Source organism: Temnothorax americanus, unplaced genomic scaffold, assembly GCF_048541705.1.
Source record: "Temnothorax americanus isolate GAGA-0224 unplaced genomic scaffold, ASM4854170v1 Scaffold25, whole genome shotgun sequence".
NCBI lineage: Eukaryota > Metazoa > Arthropoda > Insecta > Hymenoptera > Formicidae > Temnothorax > Temnothorax americanus.
This window is the reverse complement of record NW_027509391.1, coordinates 1882659-1902467: the sequence shown is the minus strand read 5'-3', so window position 1 is coordinate 1902467 and position 19809 is coordinate 1882659. Positions and strand designations below refer to the sequence as shown.

At 37.8% G+C, this 19809-nt stretch overlaps 3 protein-coding genes across 7 annotated transcripts in view; 1 reads left to right on the top strand and 2 right to left on the bottom strand.

The window, feature by feature from the left end:
- Window positions 1-15448, bottom strand: part of Trpgamma (Transient receptor potential cation channel gamma) — an 84178-nt gene extending 68730 nt beyond the window's left edge. For 2 of the 5 annotated variants that reach the window (XM_077408936.1, XM_077408938.1), the window contains exon 1: window positions 9541-10090. The gene's annotated coding sequence lies outside the window, so the exon portion shown is untranslated. Of the gene's footprint in view, window positions 1-9540; window positions 10091-12517; window positions 12572-13035; window positions 13349-14299; window positions 14377-14637; window positions 14723-15284 lie in introns of those variants that run through there. The other 3 variants (XM_077408937.1, XM_077408939.1, XM_077408940.1) reach the window with 3 other exon arrangements.
- A 361-nt stretch (window positions 15449-15809) lies between these two features.
- Window positions 15810-18680, top strand: LOC143898949 (uncharacterized). The gene is made up of 7 exons (XM_077408790.1): window positions 15810-16018; window positions 16096-16168; window positions 16289-16772; window positions 16862-17876; window positions 17986-18114; window positions 18185-18349; window positions 18440-18680. The coding sequence occupies exons 1-7, from the start codon at window positions 15969-15971 to the stop codon at window positions 18465-18467; spliced, it is 1944 nt and encodes a 647-aa protein (XP_077264916.1). The 5' UTR covers window positions 15810-15968; the 3' UTR covers window positions 18468-18680.
- Window positions 17873-19602, bottom strand: Lsn (vacuolar-sorting protein SNF8). The gene is made up of 2 exons (XM_077408805.1): window positions 18602-19602; window positions 17873-18510 (listed from the first exon to the last, which is right to left on the bottom strand). Exon 1 carries the CDS (start codon window positions 19383-19385, stop codon window positions 18630-18632), a length of 756 nt encoding a protein of 251 aa, XP_077264931.1. The 5' UTR covers window positions 19386-19602; the 3' UTR covers window positions 17873-18510; window positions 18602-18629.
- Window positions 19603-19809: the final 207 nt, after the last annotated feature.

Sequence of the window (19809 nt, the reverse complement as noted above, 5' to 3'; positions counted from 1 at the left end):
TTACGCGTGTAAGCGTGTGTAACAAATGTACACACGATATCCATTGAATTACGCGCGAAATTTCAATTTCGCATACGTCCGTGGGAGGAACTTATTATGATCGTTCGAGATTGCCTCGATCGCATGTAACTGAAAGATTCAGTAACATTTCTCGGAAAAAAAAAAATTATTTTTATAATCTCACATCAATCAAATGTAAAAAATTTTTAAGTAAAGAAAATCAATACAAAATGAAAAGTTATAGTTTCAACCTTAGGTAGATTGAAAATATTGAATTTTTTAAGTCTTGTTATTCATCTTTTTATTCCTCTTCTTCTTCTTTTCTCCTAAATATATAATTTATATAACAAATCTTTTAACATATATTTAACTTTCAAATTATGAAAGAATATTATAAAAAACTTATAATTCTTCTAATGTTTTCATAAACTCCGTAACTTGAAAAATCTTAAATATTTTACAAAATTGAAATATAGTTCAAAAAGAATTGTATTGCTTTAATATAATAAATGTTTTACTATTGGAAAATGTTTATACATCTCCTACAAACCGTTCGTGAAAATGAAACCTCCAAAATTCGATATCTAATTTATAACGATGCGGTATTATAAATTCAGTTATTAACGATCGACATTTCATTTTACTTTATTAACAATATTAACATACAAAATTCGATCATTACGATCTGTTTTTATTACAGAATTGTGAAATTCAAAAAGAGAACATAGACAAGTATTAACTTTCATTGTAATTTTTCTGATTTATGTAAACAAAATTAGTATATAAAGAAAAATAACATCTCAAATGTTTATTGCCGTTAATTTCATTTTATCGCTCTAGAATTATGAAACAATGCTGCATAACGTGAGAGAAAAATTGTAAAAATTGTAAAATGTAGCATTATGTCAATTATGATCATTATGATTACGTGCAAGAAGGATTACGACATAACGCCGAAGATTAAATCGAGAAAGTAACTTTATGACGAATGGAAAAACTGGAGAATCGCTCTTTTTCTCTCGAGTGTTAATAATATTCCACGTGGATGTCGCGTCAAGATTGTCTGGAGCGAGTGATGCTCGATCCGACGTGTGTCGAGCAAAGAGAAACGCGGGCCTTGATGACAGAATCGCCCCCGAATGGGCGGAGCGGAGGGAATCAATGAGGATGGCGACGCCCGTCCGGGGGCGCCGATGCCTGGCTACCTACGCGTCGCGACGCTCCTCGAGTTCCCGCACGAAGCGCAAATATTCGTCGCCTCGTGCAAAAAGGGAAGTCGAAAGAGTCGAGAGATCGAGTCCACGAGATCGGCTCGGGGGACTGTGGCGGACGGGAGAGCATAAGCAAAGAGAAATGAGAGAGAGATAGAGAGAAGAGAGAGAAGAGAGAGAGAGAGAAGAGAGAGATAGGAGACGGCGAGAAGAGAGAGCGAGAGAGAAGAGAGGGAGAGAGAGAGAGAGAGAGAGAGAGAGAGAGAGAGAGAGGAGAGAGAGAGAGAGAGAGAGAGAGAGCGAGAGAGAGGAGAGAGGAGAGAGAGAGAGAGAGAGAAGAGAGAGAGGAGAGAGAGAGGAGAGAGAGAGCGAGAGAGAGAGAGAGAGAGGGGAGAGAGGAGAGAGAGAGAGAGAGGAGAGGAGAGCAGAGATCCTACTCTGTCTCTCTTCTCTTCTCTCTCTCTCTCTCCTCTCTCTCTCCCTCTCCTCCCTCTCCCTCTCCCTCTCCCTCTCTCTCTCTCTCTCTCTCTCTCTCATAAGCGCGGTTAATTCGCAGTCAAAGTAAAATCCACCAGCGGATCGGACAGCACGCATCGGAGCGTGATCGATTACGATAAACTCTGATGGATGTATCGCCTATCAAAATTTCCGCCCGCACATACGCGCGCGCGCGAGATATACTTCGCTTATATTTACGCCGTCGAGCCGCGCCGCGTTCTAATCTGCATTCGGCATTGGACCGCGATGCAAATTGCGAGCATGCAAATGGCGACAAGATAGCCGCATGCGGCGACACACACGTCCAATGCAGAAGTAAATCGGCGGTAGGAGCAGTCTCGCATAGAAACGCGATGGAGTGGAATAACGTAGATGCGCGCCGGCCTTGTCTATATCGCACTTTACTCATCGGCCGCGGATTGTTTCTGCCAATTGCGAGCTTGTGCGGACTCTCTCTCCTAATCCCGTGGATTTCCCCAGGCGAATATATCGTTACAACGCGCACATTACGCATGACTTAATTACAAGAGTCATCCGTGGGTAGAATATGATCGCGAAGAATAAAGGACGCGCAGGACGCGCGTAGAAAACAGCATAATATATTAGACGATCTTTATGATACTTCGCGTGACAGAAATAATTTTGAATATAACGTCATTCTGGATACATGTAAGTGTTTTGTGGTTCCTTCAACGTTTTATTACATGATATATAAAATTACAAATAGAACTCTGTTCTGAAATCTATCGCGTATCGTTATTTAGTTTCTTAAAGTGTATTTAAAAATTAAGAAAATAAAAATAAATTATGTAATAATATATATTGGAAAAATAAAGTTTTTTGCCTTACCATTATGATTATGTTCCACACTGAATGTTAAGGAAATTATATATACGCACTGACATGTATGACGTGAGATAACTTAAATTCAGCAAGTATAAAATAATCGATTTTTAAAAGATCACACTGTCAACTTTAACCACATTGTCTCCAAAAAATGTAATTTTTCACCAAAGCACGTTAACTAACTTTTCATAATCTATGAACTGTTACTCCAATCGATTTGAAAATTTTATATCGCTTCTCTTCGATAATATACACGAGTTTAAATTGATTAAATTTAGACGATCATAAAAACACTTGATATATCAAAAGAACCGGAGTGTTTTAAATTACATATATTTTTGCATTAAAACTGGGTTGCACTTTGAAAAAGTCTCGAATATACTGTTTCTTGCTAAAAAGTAGCTCTTAAACGACCGTTATTATAAACGGATATCGCCGGCGACGACGCGACATAGCGCGTTTATGTAATTAATTTTACGGAACGGTGAACTCGACTACGAGTGCGTCGTTAAAATCGCGAAAGGGCTATTTATCGCCGTTGACGTTCTCGATTTGTTCATAATGACACAAAAGCCGCTGAAGCGGGTCCGGATGACCCGAATAATTGAATACCTAGATAACCCCGATTCTATATTCGATGAAGACGTACGGATATATAATAGGGTACTAACAATAAGAGATTTCCAAGTGACGAGTTTCGAATTGAATGGAGGAAGCCTCGCCGCCATTTAAAAAAAGGATTACAGAAAATTCTTGAGAAGAACTTCGCGCACGAGTGCGGTGAACTTTAACGAGAATTTTAATATCTGCCATCGTTAGAAAAGTCAATGTGTCCTCGGGCTTTTTGGGAGAGAAAACTTTGCTGGCGACGAAGATTGTAATTATAGCGATCTCTTTGTTATTTATTTATCCTACGTTCTTCGATCTACGAGAAACTTGATCCTCCTGCTTTAATTAAAATATCATTCTCTCTTGGTACACTTCTCGGTAATTGCGCGTATTTTTATTTTCGCCGAAAGTGTAAGAGCAACATTTTATTCGGTACGTTTTTGTCGGTGTATCTTAATTCTGTTACACAAAACATCGCTTTCGGCAGTTTATCCTACAACGGTTATTTTTAAATAAAATTATAAAGTTTTTCTAAAATTATAAAGTTCTTCAGTTTTTAGAGAAATTAATTCATGGTATTTCACGCAAAAATGTCTCGGTATTAATTAAATATATATAAGATGAAACCTCGAAAGTTTTACTTTCAAAAGCTTTTTTTGAAATTAAACTTTTATTTTGTTTAAACTTTTATATTGAAAGCTAATGATACTTTGATAAGAAAAATGTTTAAATATAGTTTTACAAAGTATTTTAGCAGAGAGAGGGAGGGAGAAAGAGAGAGAATATAATATTTATTCGCAACATTTTAAAAATATAATATTTTAACACTATATCTTTGTTATATTTTTCTAATACTCACACTGAGAAAAAAAATTTGTTAATCCCAAAAAATATTTAGTCCGATACGAGCAACTAAATATTTTAGGTCGTTTAACTAAATATTGATTAAATTAATTAATTCTTGATTAAAAAATTTTAAAGTTTGACATGAATGCATTATACCTTTTTTTTAGTGCAACTTAATAATTGTTGAAACAACTTATGTTTAGTTAACTAATTAACATGTTTAGTTGCTCGTATCAGACTAAATATTTTTTAGGATTAACAAATTTTTTTTCTCAGTGCAAATGTTTGAACTAACAATGAAATGTACATATATAATTTGTTGAATACTTTAATTGAAAAAAAGGTTAAAAAAAATTTCCCAAGTGGTTTATACAAGAATCAAGTAACCCTATTCCATATTTTATGGAGAAAAGTTGAAGCCTCCTTCCGAAACCGGAAAGGCGGGTCCGCTTATGCCAGTCATTCGAGTTAAACTTCGAATGAAGCGCCTTTTTCTTTTTTACGACTTTACGGCAAATCGCCCAGTACGAGAGCGCATTTTTACATCAACAAAGTTTACGAACGTCATCGGAGCTCGGCTGCAACGTGGAGAAATGTCGCGAGAAGAGGCGATAAAGTTACAAAAGTGACTGATGGCATGAAGACAGAGCTACGCGTGACTCTCAGGACGTATAAATGTGAGTTGCGCTTATAACACGCATTATTTGCGAGAGAGTAGAAACATTAAATCGTATCAGCCGCTTTAATCGCGTCGTAAAATACCAACGACATGCGACAAAGTGTAAAAATGCGCGCGCGCAAAGATGTAAGCGGAATATATAACATACATGGTTACATTATCCCGCGACATGTAAATTTGCAAGACACGCAAAAATCCTGCAAATAAAATGCTATAAAACCCAACTGGAAGGATGAACGCGACTGAGCTGCACGCTGGTAAGCGCAAAAATAACGAGAAATAATGAAATAAATTCTATACAAACGTCCGCTTTATTTAATTCTTTGTGTTCGAATTTACGTAGACGTTTCATGTTTAATAATACTCGTTACTGATGCGAAATTGCAACGTACCAATACTTTTGAAAGGAACGTCGGGTAGCATCGATACTAATAATATTCACAATGCAAGGTGAGTATAAAAATGTCAATATCTTATTAAATTTCAACATCCCCGCAGTCACGCGGCGCGCACCGGTCGAATACACGTGCAGAGCTCAAAGGAAGAAAAACCCATAAACGAACACTTTTGCCGGAAATGCCCAACTGCATAGATCCCTTTAGCTTCGGGCAAACATGTCGAGATCGATCAAACGTATATCTACGCGGATTGACGTGCAAATAAACAAATCGATGCGCGTACGATTCGTTTCGATTATCTCGAGAAGGATAAATTATGGATGCGCGATTCTGTTACCCATATTTTTAGTAGTTCTTGACTTCATTTCCGTGACCGTGATCGGAAAGTTCATGTATATTTTGCAAGATTCTTTGTAAAATTTAGTTCACAAAAGCGATATACATATAGCATATAGTAGAGTTACAAGAAGCGGTCCGAAAAACATGTATACGTATGAAGCAGAGATGTCGTTAACAGCACGAAGAGAGATACATGTCCCTTTCACATATTGATAAATGGTTGCTTTCTAACAACATAGATCTAGAATACATTTTACGACGTATCGATAATTATTGTATTTCAAAGAAAGTATATTTTCGTTCACGAGCACACAAAATCCTGCGAGAAGTTTTTAATTTCTTTCCTTTACCGAATTTATTCGAGGTTATACGTGCTTTAATACTTTAGTTTTATTACTTGAATATTTTAAGGTAATAGAGAGTCACATTAATTCATAAAGACGTGCTAATAAAAAAGGATTAAACGATTAAAATTCTTACAAGAAATAATAGATAGGCAATAGAACATTATTCTCTAGTTGATTCCTATGGAATCTTATCTTAACGAGTTTCGAGCAGATTGAAGTTTAATTGTCGAGATAATTAACGCTATGAAGTAAAAAGTTGCAATGACCAAGTTAAAATAATGGCCTTCCGTCACTTTTACATAAAGAAAAAAGTCGACTACAAGTTTATCAAAGAATCCGTAGTTGGAAAGTGGTGCTACAATATACCTAAAGTATCCCAAGTACACCTTCTTTCAACCGCAGGCTTTATTTGGTCATTTTCTTGCCGATTTTTCATTAATCGTTTGACCGAACTCCACACATTTTCCTCCACAAATTTTTAATATTCCATTTAATTTCAAATATCTCTCTTTAAAAACTAATGTTTCCTGATAAAAATTCTATTCAAGCGAACTATATACTTGAAATTAAGAGGAAGATAAAATTTTTCGTTTATTTGCATCTTTAAAATTTAAATTGAGAAAATATTAAATTTTTAATTGCATTATACGTTAAATTTTAAATTAATTAATGGATCCGCAAATAAAAAAAAGACGAGGAAAAATCTGAAGCATCCAGATTCCGGTTTCGCGAATCTTTCGTGTTTCGTTTACATCGTACGTACGTTCCTTATTCGTCATCTCCCGAGAGCGATAGGTGTGTAACGGAAGGCGAGGTAATTAAATGACATCGGCTTGAATTTATGACTCACGATTCCCCCGTGCGTGTAGACCATATTTTCACCAGTGGGAAATTGTGTTGCGTACTTGCGAATCCCACGAATATAGAGATTGGCGAACATTACGATGCAAAATTAGCGCGACGTAATTAATGTTCGCGGCATCATTGCTTTACATTATATACATATACAGAACACTTTCAACAGTAATTCACGTTAGAAATTTAAATATTATCACGATTTGTTATGCGTATTTTACTGTTGATATATCAGAACACCTTTATGACTCTAACTTTATAGACTTACGCATCCATGATTTTGTAAAATATAAAAATTTAATAATTAGTTTAAAATTAATATACATTTAATTTTCATAGAATATAATCGTATAAATATTAAACACTTCTCTTTTATAATTACATAATTAATATACTTTTTTATATTCTTAATGACATGATAAATAAATCACTCTTCTTTTCTCGTGCTTAAAAGTCCGTTATATATTTCTTTTCACTTTTCTATCCATAAAAATAACATATATTCAATTTAATTGAAACCTATTTCCAATTGATTGAATGCTATCTTCAAGTAGCACTAACATCGTTATGCAACCCCAAACTAGGAATTCGGAATTCAAACTCCTCCTGACAGTTTTCCTGACAATAAGAGCATCCTCGACTATAGCAAACCGCCTAAAGTTAAATTAACTTTCCTCGACACTTCGCAGTAGTATTGTCCCTTTTGCCGGTAGTTCGATCAAATCCCACATGAGAGACTTCGCAAGATTTTTCCTGTCGATACATCGATATATCGAGAGATCAAGAGAACGACGAACGGCGCGAAATTACGGAAGATTACCGGGGGGGAACCGGGAGAGAAGAAAGCGGAACGCCTGAATGTATCGCAGGACACGATTTCGAAAGTTGTCTGAAAATGAGCTCTAACTAAGTTGAGCCCCGCAAAATTGTCCCCGTGACAGGAACTTTGGAAGTACTGCAGTTTTGAACGCGCGACCTGGCGATGTTAATCAAAGAAGTTACTACGACGAGGTCGTAAGCGTCGCGGACCGGTAATCCTTTTTTGTCTCTACGCTGTTCCGCGTGTTGCCCGATAAAACATTCAAGCAAGATAAAAGTCTACGCGGAACGTTAATTTATATAAATCACGAACACGCAATATAAGGAACGTGCTTTCGCACGTTCATCTCGATAAAAGTAATGATCATTCAAATGATTCATCATAAATGATTTCGGGTCACCCGATTAATTCTCTCCGGGGAGGATTTTATTGACTCTGCGTTAATCAAGCTTATCAGTCGACGTAAATTAATTTTCGAAATGATTAGCGATTACATTATCTACGTGTATAAATGTACTGATCCGTCCGTATATTTAAATCATATTACCACAAATGTGCTATTAAAGAATTATTATTTAATTCTTCTGACATGTACCTACATTTTTTTATAGATATACGCATAGATTGTTCGGAAAGTAGTGCCCGTTTTAGAATTAAAAAATAATTAATACAGATTTTTGAACAAAACTTTTTATTTTACATCGTACATGTCTCAGGCTTTAGGCTATTTTTCTGCGTATAGTCACTGGCCAGATCCGGGCTGTAGGATGGATGGTCCAAAACTTCCTAATTGAAACTGTCAATGAGTCGGAAAGTTTTGGATCATCCAACCTACAGCCAGACCTAGTCTCCAGTGACTTTTACCTTTTCACAAAACTATAAGGGATTTTTTGGGAGGACAACGCTTTGGGAATGAGGAAAAAGAGAAAACAGTCACTACGTTTCTGGGCGGACTGGTGGCAGAGATGTGATGAGAGGGATGCAAAAACTTGTCACACGGTACGATGAATGCCTGAATGTCCAGGGTGACTACGTGGAAAAATAGCCTAAGGTGCAGTGTACAGTGTAAAATAAAAAGTTTTCGTTCAAAAATCTTTATTATAAGTTATTTTTTAATTCTAAAAACGCGGGCACTCTACTTTCCAAACGATCCTCGTAATTTAAAATGTGTGTTTATTTATTTCATATTTAAATATATAAATATACTTACAATGTTAATACAAACAATTTTATCGCAATTAAATTTGCTGCAATGTAATTTGTTTGTAAGATAAATGACAAACCCCTAAAGGCTGACGGTTTTCAGATTTAAATAATCGCAATTGTAGATGCAAATGGGTTAACATGATTTCGTAAGGCGTAATACCTCAGAGATTACGTGATGAATCCACAGGGGTTAATACAACACGGTGTAATATTAATCGTTGCTAGTTCTACAGTATTAAACCGTTAATGACAGTAGTCTTGATAAACGCATCGCGTCAAACGGATCTCGGGAAGAAGATCGCGAGTGCATGGATTAAACAATTAATATACCGCGAGGAGCTGAACATCTTGCGCGCCGTATTTAATGTTATGGATATTGCAATGGCGAGTGAATAAGGGACTGGGAGAGAAGTAAACCGGGATATTAAATTAAGAACTCTCTCTCACAGTGACCCACTTCCACTCGCTCGAATTTACTGTGCTAACTCTTCGCGCCGTCAAAAAAGAGCATCTCTTATCCGCCACCGCTATATTTTCTCTGAGACGCGGGAGCTTCGGAGTAAAAAAAAAAAAGAAAATCCTATAAAACGATTCGTGTTCTCCTCAAAACCCATTCAACGGGAGTCAAACGATTCAACATCTCGAGTCTCGCGTTCCTGGGTTTTTTTTTCCTATTTTTTTTTCTTTCTTTTTTTTTCGTGCTCCAAAAGATCAAAGATCGCTTTCCAGAGAGTGACTATTAACTCTTTCTCGGAAACGGCAACTTTAAATGGTGCAACTTTAATTTTGACGCCCCGCGCGTTCGCTCCGCATACGCCCCGCACGGCTCTATAATATACACGCGTGCACGCTGATGCTGCACCGCGACCGCGGCAGCAGTACTGACCTTGACTTTCCGACATCTCCGGGCGGCGATGGATCTTGACTGTCTCCTGAGCGCCTCCAGAGAAACGCGTTGCCTTCAGGATCCGCGCCGGCAGGTGCACCACCACGACACAGCGGCACCACCACTACTTCTCCCCCCGCGTTAGCTTCAAAATCAAAAGATAAGACCTGATAACTGATTTCCCAATCCCGCTTGCGTGCAGCCGATCGAACGCGATCTCGCGAGCGGGAGAGGCGATCACTGACAGTCGGGAAGCACGGGGAACGGGGTGACGCGAGAGGGATTGCGACCGGCAGTGGTTACGGTGCATTCGACGCGAAGAGATTACACGCGGGGACGCACACTTCTTTCTCGTTCGTTCTCTCGCGACGCGACGGCACGACGAATCGGTCGCGGCGCGGCTTGGGCGGTGACTGAGCGCGAGGACCGAGGCGTCCCGACGCTCTCTCGGAGCCACCCCCACTTCCACCCTCGTCTTTCCGCGATATCATGCGGACAGATAGATAATATATCTGCCAGAATTCCCTCACGCTCTCACACACCCCCCTCCCCCGTTACTAACTAATTCACAAGATCAGAAAGTTTCCCTTTCGCTGCTCTTCGTAGGCTACTCTTAACCCTTTTTCCAGATATACTTGCGCCAAATATTTAGCGCTAACAGTAATAGAAAAAACTTTATGTTTTCTATGTGACATTACTATCCATCGAATAATTTTTTACTTTAATTAAAAAAGTTATATAATAATTTCCATAAAAATATAATAAAAGTAATTATTTTCTTAAAAAGTAATTAATTTTTTCCAATCTGGATAAAGGGGGTTAACAGATTATTTTATAAATTGAAAACAATTTATTTAAAAGAACTAGCAATTCAAAGATTCTTTATTATAATACCAACAACTAAACCCTGCAAATTTATCTTTCTGAATATATAATAAAACATACAATGCTGAATTGCGTAGTGTAACTCTGTTTCTCAATTTTTTTTTAAACATAAATTGATATTAAATGCCAATATATTATGCCACTTTGTGTTTTATACCTGAAACTATTAATATATGTCGTTGAAGTTATTGAATTATATAAATTTATATAATTCAATTTATATTAATATATAATCCTGTAAATCGTATAAATATATATTCAATAATTCTCTCTTAAATATTATATGTGCGATATATAAAGCTAAACATTACAATTAAATAAAAACTATAATCAGTTACGTAATCCATTATTAAATTTAGAATTACATTAACATATTCATTTCATAATCGCGATGTATCTGTATCTATTAATGCATCTTTATCCTAAAAATTATACACATTATACATAACATGAACTTTTATCGTAAATAAAAAGCAGTAAGACCGAGGTGTGTCGTATTTTTTCATTAATATATGTTCAGTCATTTTCATATTTGCAGCTTTTAACTGAATGATTATATTTTAATACAAATATTTTTAAAATATAAATTCGAGTAATATTATTACCTATGTAGCTTCTTCTGAGAAAACTGAATTAAGTTTCCAGAATTTTACTTAGAAATATCTGTCACGTCTAGCAAACCCATCGGTTTTTGTCAGTATAGTGACCGACCGCATATTCACTGCCGAATTCAATATTATTCTACCAGCTATTAATATATAACGCGACAAAATATTAATTTTTTACGTATAAATTCGTACGAGGAATGTTTCGTGTGTAATATAACATCAACGAGATGTTATTAAAGATCGCTAGTCCATGATAAATTTTCACTGCTATCAAGTGAGCTCGGAGATAATTCAAATTATCGACTGTCTTTGATTAATAGAATGCAATTTTAGAAATAAATCATGCAATAGATATGTATAACTTATACGAAATATCGGAATTTGTAAATTGTAAAATAAATACCGCAATATGCTAGCTAAATGATCAGATATTTACATTGGGTGACCAAAAATCGTTGGTAATATCAGTGCTCTTCAATATCTCGAAGTAAAATATCGTTCCATTATAAAGGAATATAATATAACACGTCCAGATTGAGTTATCTTTAAATATAAAATATTGCGTGATTATTCCTTACAAAATTATACTTATAAAATTTCTGTTGTTAAATTTGGAATGCGTATAAGCTATTGAACGTATTAAATAAAAACAACGATCTTAACTCATTTTAGTGCCATTAAATTATAAAAATTAATTTAATTTTACATAAAAAAATTTCAATATTTTAAGTATTGTAAATATAATATTTCAGGTACACGTTACACTTGTCATTAATCAACTTTATGAAATACGCTATTTAAAAACTTTTTTCTGTTCCGCAGTGAAATATTTTTTAAATCCACGATATTTTACTTCGTTTCGAGCCACATAAATCAAGTTACCAATCAAATATGTATAGATGAATAAAATCTCATTATAAGAATAAAAGCAGTAAACGCATCTCTCTTTTACATAAAATAATTGAATACTCTATGTAACGATAAAATATGTACCGTTCTTCTTTTCATCTTGTAATATATAAATATTGAAAAGATCTTTTTTACTTTTTGCTTCGCGCGTTCTTTTTCTATACGAAATCGTTCCTATCACTGTTTTGTACTTGCAAGTTTATTTTATAAATTATAAGCGACTAATGTGTCTCGTAATTAGTATTCTATTAAGAATCGAGTAATGAAAAGAAACGTGTGACAATAAATAATGTAAAATAGCACAGTAAGCTCTATTTTGCATGCTTTGTGCGTATACGAGTGCCATGCATTCTATTCATAATAAATCACCGGATAATTTTATTTTCAGAATTGAAGATCCAAAATTAAAAATTTATTCTAATCTGTTCTAGCCCATCCATTTTAAGACAAATGAATCTGTGAGATATTACATTTTTTATTACTCTGTCAACCTAAGATATAACATCTAAATATATCGTTTTCGTGCAATTCTTTTCACAGATTCTTTATCTCATTTAAATTAAAAAACCACTCACCGGTACGATGCGCAACAGCGGAGTTATAAACTGCTTTCGAAGCTACGTTGAACTCTGTAACATACAAATATATCCATAGTATAGCAAATTATAGCAATTAATATAAAATAATTAATATTTTTAAAAAGTAATTGTTACGCGTATTAAATTTGTTATTTATCTTTAATAATAAATATTTTTAAAATTATAATAGACTTTTACAAAAACAATTATGCAATTTCTAAAAAAAATCTTGTTTTTTAATGTAAATTTCTTGAAAATATCAAAATTTTCAAATTTTATAAAATAAAATTTGATTTTCATATATAAATATAGCGTATGTGTGTATGTGCATAACTAAAGTACATAACATCAAAAATCTTCCATATATGCATGGCATCATACATAATGCAAAATGGAGAACGATATATTATATCACCTTTCGGGAATAAATTATTAAATACGCACATACACATACGTATGCAAGAACACAATAATACAAAAAAAGCAAATAATACATAAAATAAAATATTACTTACCGCATGGTTGCTCCACTGTCGCCCGATGCCTCCCAGACCTCCTCCTCCTCTCAGATTCCTTGGTTCCTGCAGGCACTTACGTAACACTCACTAATTACGATCGCGAGCAAACTAATTATCGCAATACGATGATCGCGCGAAACTTGCTTCCGAACTTGTACGGCACTCCCGAAGTTGAAATTATGCGAAATTAAAAAACGCGATGAATTACGCGCGATTTATTTATACGTCGAACTCTTTCAATTGTTTGAAAACGTAATGTCCAAGTTTTTTCTTGAAACTCCGCCGCGGTAGTAACATAAATTATGTCGATCTGTAATCACAACAGAAATAATATCCAAATTAGAGCAATGCTCAAAATAATTAACATTTCAAAAACTAATTATTACGTGCATTGAATTTTTTATTTTTTTGTCTGAATAAATATTTATTAAATAATTAAAAGAATGCAATCTCTCAAAACAAGTCTTACATTAGCTTTCTAAATTACAGAGTTCTTGAAAATATCAAAATCTTTAATTTTGCGAGATAAAGTTAAGATTTGTAAATCTTAAACGTATTGAGAATATGTTACACAAATACGTGTCCACTTACGATATTAATTTGATAACAATAAAATACAGATCGCGCGGCACTTTGCGCGACGTCAAATGTGCATATACTTTTCCGCAGAATATATGAAATACCGAATAAAAACAATTCACACGTGACGGTATTTCGTTGCTTAAAACATTCGAGCCGGCACGTCGCGTTGCTCCGTATTCTCAAACGATAACAGACGGAATTACCTTCAAAGCAGGCGAAAAAGTTGTTGAAAAATGCGCGATGCGAGGTATCGTTAATTAAAGAACTAATTACCGGCAATAAATGTGCCAATGACACGATATAGGTACAACTCTCATTTTCTATCATCACGTAATGGACGAGTGAAGCTCGCGAAATATCCGCGTCGATAAGCAGCCGTCGCTTGCAGGTCGTTTTAATTGCATAACAGTTAATCGCGCGGGTTGACACTCGTGAATTGTTCGCTAGGAATAATCACGTTTTGCAGGGTAGGACGATAACGCGCTACGACGCGACGCGGCTACCAGACCGGTCGGCTCGAACGTCGGCGCGCGAATGATAAGCACGGTGACTGTGACAATGTAGACAATAGCGCGCTTCGTCGTGCTACGTCACAAAAACAAACCGCCAAGGTCGCGCGCCCCAACTGATTTTTATTGTCGCTACGAAATATTCAATTCTACGAAATAATTTTACTTACACCGAATATTTTCTGCTTCGCAAGGTTCGGGCCAACTCCGAAGGGTGTATCATCATCGTGCGTTATCTAACATTTACCTGAAAAGTAAAATCTATACTTTATTATTCATTATTTACAAAAAGATATCAATTATCATAAATATCTTATTAAATATTCAAAGTGCCTTAAAAGTACGCAAAATAATTTATATTTTTTCCAGCTCATTATTTTATATTACCATTTTTTTTATTACTACTTTTTTATAATCCATGGCACGAATAAATATAAAATACGAATGGCGCACAGAATGCGATTCGCGCAGATAAACGTTTAATTCCAAGTGGATAAATAATAATTACCCGTCCGCCTTTCGGCTGTCGCCCGATGCCTCCCAGGCCTCCTCCTCCTCCTCTCTCGCCATTGCCAGTTTTTCGTCCGCGTCACCTGCTCGCAAAAACGAGTTCATCGATTACAAATACGGACGCATTACAACGACCGCACGCGAGACACGCTTTATGCTTCATCGCGCCGCGAGCGCCGACGCGATGAATAACGCGAGAAGGGTGTACGAATTCAACGGGCCGCTCACGTTCCGTGAATTAACGCGGCGAGAAGGCGTCCAAAAATGGCGAGGCAATTCGCAAATCGCGCACGGATGACTTCGCGCGACGCAGTTACGCACTCGCGCGTTTCCGCACTGGCGGCAAGTTTCCGTCCTCGCCGCACTTGGCGGCGATTACTTTCTCGTAACGACAACGCGAACGCGACTGAATATGATCTGTTATAAAATCGAAGGCGGATACCTCGCGGAGCGCGGTATACGCGAAGGTACGATATCGTCGCCTTGCCGTTCGCTCGCGCCCACGGACCTCGATCGGACTATTTCGCGCGATACGCGGAGCTTGGACAAAATCTCGCCGCTTCGCGAGCGAATAATCCGCCCTGCGAGTTTCGAACATTACAAGATATGCGTAAATACGAGCGGACGACGATTGTGCTTACTTACCGGTTAAATGCGTCGCGACGCCGCTCAGCTCTCGAGCCTCGGCTCGATCCCGCGTCGGCCGCGTTCCGCGTTCCGTTAACGATGACGGCGACGGCACGGCGACGGCAGTGTCATCGGCGGTTCGAAAGTAGCGGCAACTTCAGCCCGGTACGACGCGAGTCGAGCTGACGCCAGTGACGCCTGGGACCCCGTTACTCAACTGAAAATCTATGTTCGAAAGTCGACACTCGATAATATATTCGGAAGGCATAAATCCTCTGGAAAATGCATATACATTTAATTATGATAAATAATTTCAATATTACAATCCCGAAATACGTATATTAATTTAATTTAATAATCATGATTATCTTATCCGCTTATATCGCAATGTAAATTATCGATATATAATATTAATTGCCATTTAATTCTTGATAGATTTATTGAAAAAATTTTAATTATCAATGTATCGAATATTTATAATTTCATGCATTTTATCGTTGAAACCGGTTCAAATATACACATCGACATACGTTGCGCGTGTCGGTGTATGCGTAATTTAAGTGTATGATCGAAGCCAAATGTCAACACAAATAGTCTGTTGTTGAACGTTGAATGAATTGAATAAAAATAATTTAGATATCGGGATCAAATTTTCTACAAGTGATTTGCCTTTTGTAAATCAAAAAGTTTCCTAGGAAAAAAATGTTTGAGACGAAGATACACGATTCGGAGCACAACGCGCTGAAACGTGGGTGAGTGTGAGGTTAGGAAATCCGGAGCATATTCTTTTTGTCAGATAAAAGATAATTGTTCCTTCTGTATATTCCAGAGAACATCGTGTTATTCTGCAGGAATACAATGACATTGTTGAGGAGCTTAAACGGGAGTTGGAAATGTGCAAAGTAAGCTTTCCATTGACAGTCATCCATTCAATATTAATGCGATACATATCTTTATCTAATTGTATCTCGTTCTTAAACTGACCGTGACAATTTTATACATGATACGAATACCTCTTGCAGACGGAACAAACCGGCCTTCGTTCCGAGTTACAAGCTTTACACGTTGAGAATAAGAATAGCAGCGATGCTGTACGCGATTACATTTCTCGCGTCCATGCGGAGGAATGCGAGAGCGAGGATGCGCACAATAAGATAATTGGGAATTTGAAGGACCACATCGCGGTTCTACAAATGGAGAAGGATTCCGCGGTCCAACTGTGGCAGGTGTCGATGAAAGCTGTGGACGCTTTGGAGCAGGAATTGAGAACTCGCTCGGTAGACAACAGAGATGCCAAGTTTTATGAGGAGCAATTGAGGGACGTCAGGCAATCATATTCGGAAGCTATAAAGGCTTTGGAGAGCAAGTTGCTTCAGGCTAAGGAAAACTTTGCGAAGCAGCAGTCCCTGTGGGTGTCTAGTAAGGAAACGATAGAAAGTCTAAAGCGAGAAAAACAGGAAGTAGCGACAAGATTTCAGGAGTTCCAACAAGACAGTCGACAGAAAGGTCGGTGCTTTATGTTAATTTTATTTAATTTGATTGATACGAAAGGGAGAGAAAGAGAGAGATAGTACGTCAGTAATTTTATTTAAAAGATAGGAATAGTCAGCAGACGATACAGTCGTTAACGGAAGAATTGTCTGCCGCGAAGGCAGAGATACAGAGGATAAATCACTTAAAGTCAGACTTGGAGAGAAGACTGAACGAGAGTAGACGAGCGGCCAGCAATATTGTGGCGAAAAACGAAGAAACTAAATGCAAGATGGCCGAAGCCCTCGATCTGATAGAATCTGCGGTAAAAGAAAAGGACTTTGTACTTCAAAGAGAGGCACAAATTGCAGAGCAAAACGCCAGGTTGGAAACTCGATTGGCTACCATTACCGAGGAACACGCCGTTAAGATGCGAGAGGAGATCGCTAAATTGAAGGACGCTCATGAGCACAGCGTGAAGAAATATTTATTAGAGATCAAAGATCTGAAATCGGAATTGCGGGAAAAGGCGATGTTACTCGATCGATCGCAAAGAGAGAGCAGATTGGCGGAGGAGGAACTGGAGAAGACGCGTCGGGATTCCGAGGATTTATTGGAAAAATCAACCGCGAAGATTCTGACCTTCGAGCAAGCATTGAAACAGACGGACTCCAAGTTGGAGGCTTGCAACGAGACATGCGAGAGACAATATAATTTAGAGGTGCGACAGCTGCGAGAAAAGATTGTTAATCTGGAAGAAAAGTTAGTAACTTCGAACGAGAAGTGGAAGCAGATACAACAACAGAACTCTACGGATGTACGAGACCGTATCAAGTTAGCTGACGAGTGGACGAAGGACGCGATTGATCGCTACGTTAATTTAGAGGGCCAATTGGTCAAGGCTACAGATGACAAGGAATCTCTAGCGACAGAATTGAAATCGCTGCAGTCGGCTTTCGATCGCGAGATGCATAAGAGAGATTACGAACGAGGCACATTGGAAACTAAGATTCGCGAATTAGAAGCGAATCTTCTGAAAGAGAATTACATAACGGAGGGTAAATCAGGCATCAATTTTTCTCCGATACAAGTTCCCACGCAACATCGGGCGGATACCAGCAAACATACTCTAGATATACGGTAAATAATTTTATTATACAACATTTTAATACATATCTATATACTATACTTGCTTAAAATAAATAACTCTTTCGCTTTGGGTGTACTTAAAATTCTCTATGTTCTCCAGAGTTGAAAATCTGGACCACAATTGGCAGTCTCTGTTAACTGAGCAATTGAGTAAGCAACAAGAACATTTTGATAAAAAAATAAGAGAGATGACGCAGCACGTGGCAACTCATCAAAAATTAAGCAGAAGGTAATAAGATCTGTCGCTATATAAAATCTGGTTGAATGACAAAATTTGATTTATTTCATTTTATTTTAAGATGGAGAGACGAGGCGAAATCTTTGACGGCACGATTCCAAGTAAAGTCTAAGGAATTACGTGAAAAAGTTAAATCGTTACGGAAAGAGAACGCCGAATTACAAAAAGCTTTCCTACTTCGCAAACCGCAATTTACTCCATTTAGAACAGATGCTATTCAACATAGGTTTGTACTGTACAATCTTAGAGAAATTGAGTCGTATCAAAGTGGCATTTTCTTTTTACCTATATTTCCTTCTCTCTTTTGTGATTTCAGTTGCGTACAAGGATCCGAGGCCAGGTGACAATATCTTCTGCGTACAGGTCGATCGCGACACATCTCAGATGCTGTAAATATTATAGAACGCCTGGCTTTATTCAACAAAGAGATACGTACCTTTAGAAGCAACGTTAATACTTTTTTAAAATTATTTCCTACCTATCTGATAACAATGTTAACACCGAGTTTATTCCGTGGAAACGATACAAGCTGTGAATAAACTAGGAAACCAATACAACGTCTCGTCCTCCGCTTGCTTGTCCAACCAAGCTAATCCTTCCTTCATCACGTGGTCCAGAGCCTTCTGCGCTCTGTCCACCTCCCACCTTAATTCCTTGCACAGAATGGACTTGGAGACGTAGGCGTTCGCGGAGAGACTAGCCTGATGCAACACCGCGGTATGGTCCATGCTGAGTTCGCCAGGTATCGACTGCACCAAATACTTCCCTCTGCCGATGGGAACGACGGAGAAGCCGTTACCGAATATCTTCAACTTCTTCGCAGCTGCCAGCAGATCTTCATTGGTGATCTCCTGATGCTCCTTCCTGCGTCCTCTGGCCTGTATCAGACGCGTTCTCAGCTCGTCCAGAGAGATCAGGCCGCCGTTCTTGTAGTTGGTCGCCATGCAGACCTCAACGATCTGGACAGCGAGCTCGTAGTAGAAGTCGCCGATGCCCAGCACCGACCAGAAACCCTTGCCGGACGCCAGCGGGTCCACGCCTATCGAGGCGCACATCTCCGTGAACTGTCGACGGAAACGCGCGTTCTTCTTAATCTCGCTCTTGTGCTTCGAGGCGAACTCCTCGAGATTCACGCGGAACGTCTCCATGTGCTTGGTCATCTGCTCGAACTGGTTCTCCTGGATCTCCGTGCCCTTGTCCCGGTACTTCTCCTGCTCCAACTTCTGCTTATGTATCGCGCCCACTCCCGCCTTTCGTCTCATCCTTTCCGCGACGTTTCCCTGATTGTCAGGCTCAAATTCAACTCGACGAGACCGACTTTTCGGTATTGACGCTATTGACAGACAGAAGCCTGAGTGTGAGAGTGGACTCAAACTCAAGCACTCAAGTGAACATCATGTTTGTGTCCAGTGGCGCCTTTATGTGCAAATGTAAGCATCGAACTACGTAGCCACGGATATTTCCGGCAATTCCAGCAGGTAACACATAACGTCGGCGACTCTGTTCCATACAAGACTAAGACTTTTCGCAATACAAAAGAGGCCTATACGTCCTTGACGTTTACAACCAATTCAAGCCTATTGTAAGTTGTTCCATTTTGACTGAATATAATTACAGATTTGCAATAAAAACCTTGACAGAAAAGAATTTTCCCATACAACAAAATACCAAAAAAAAAAAAAAAGC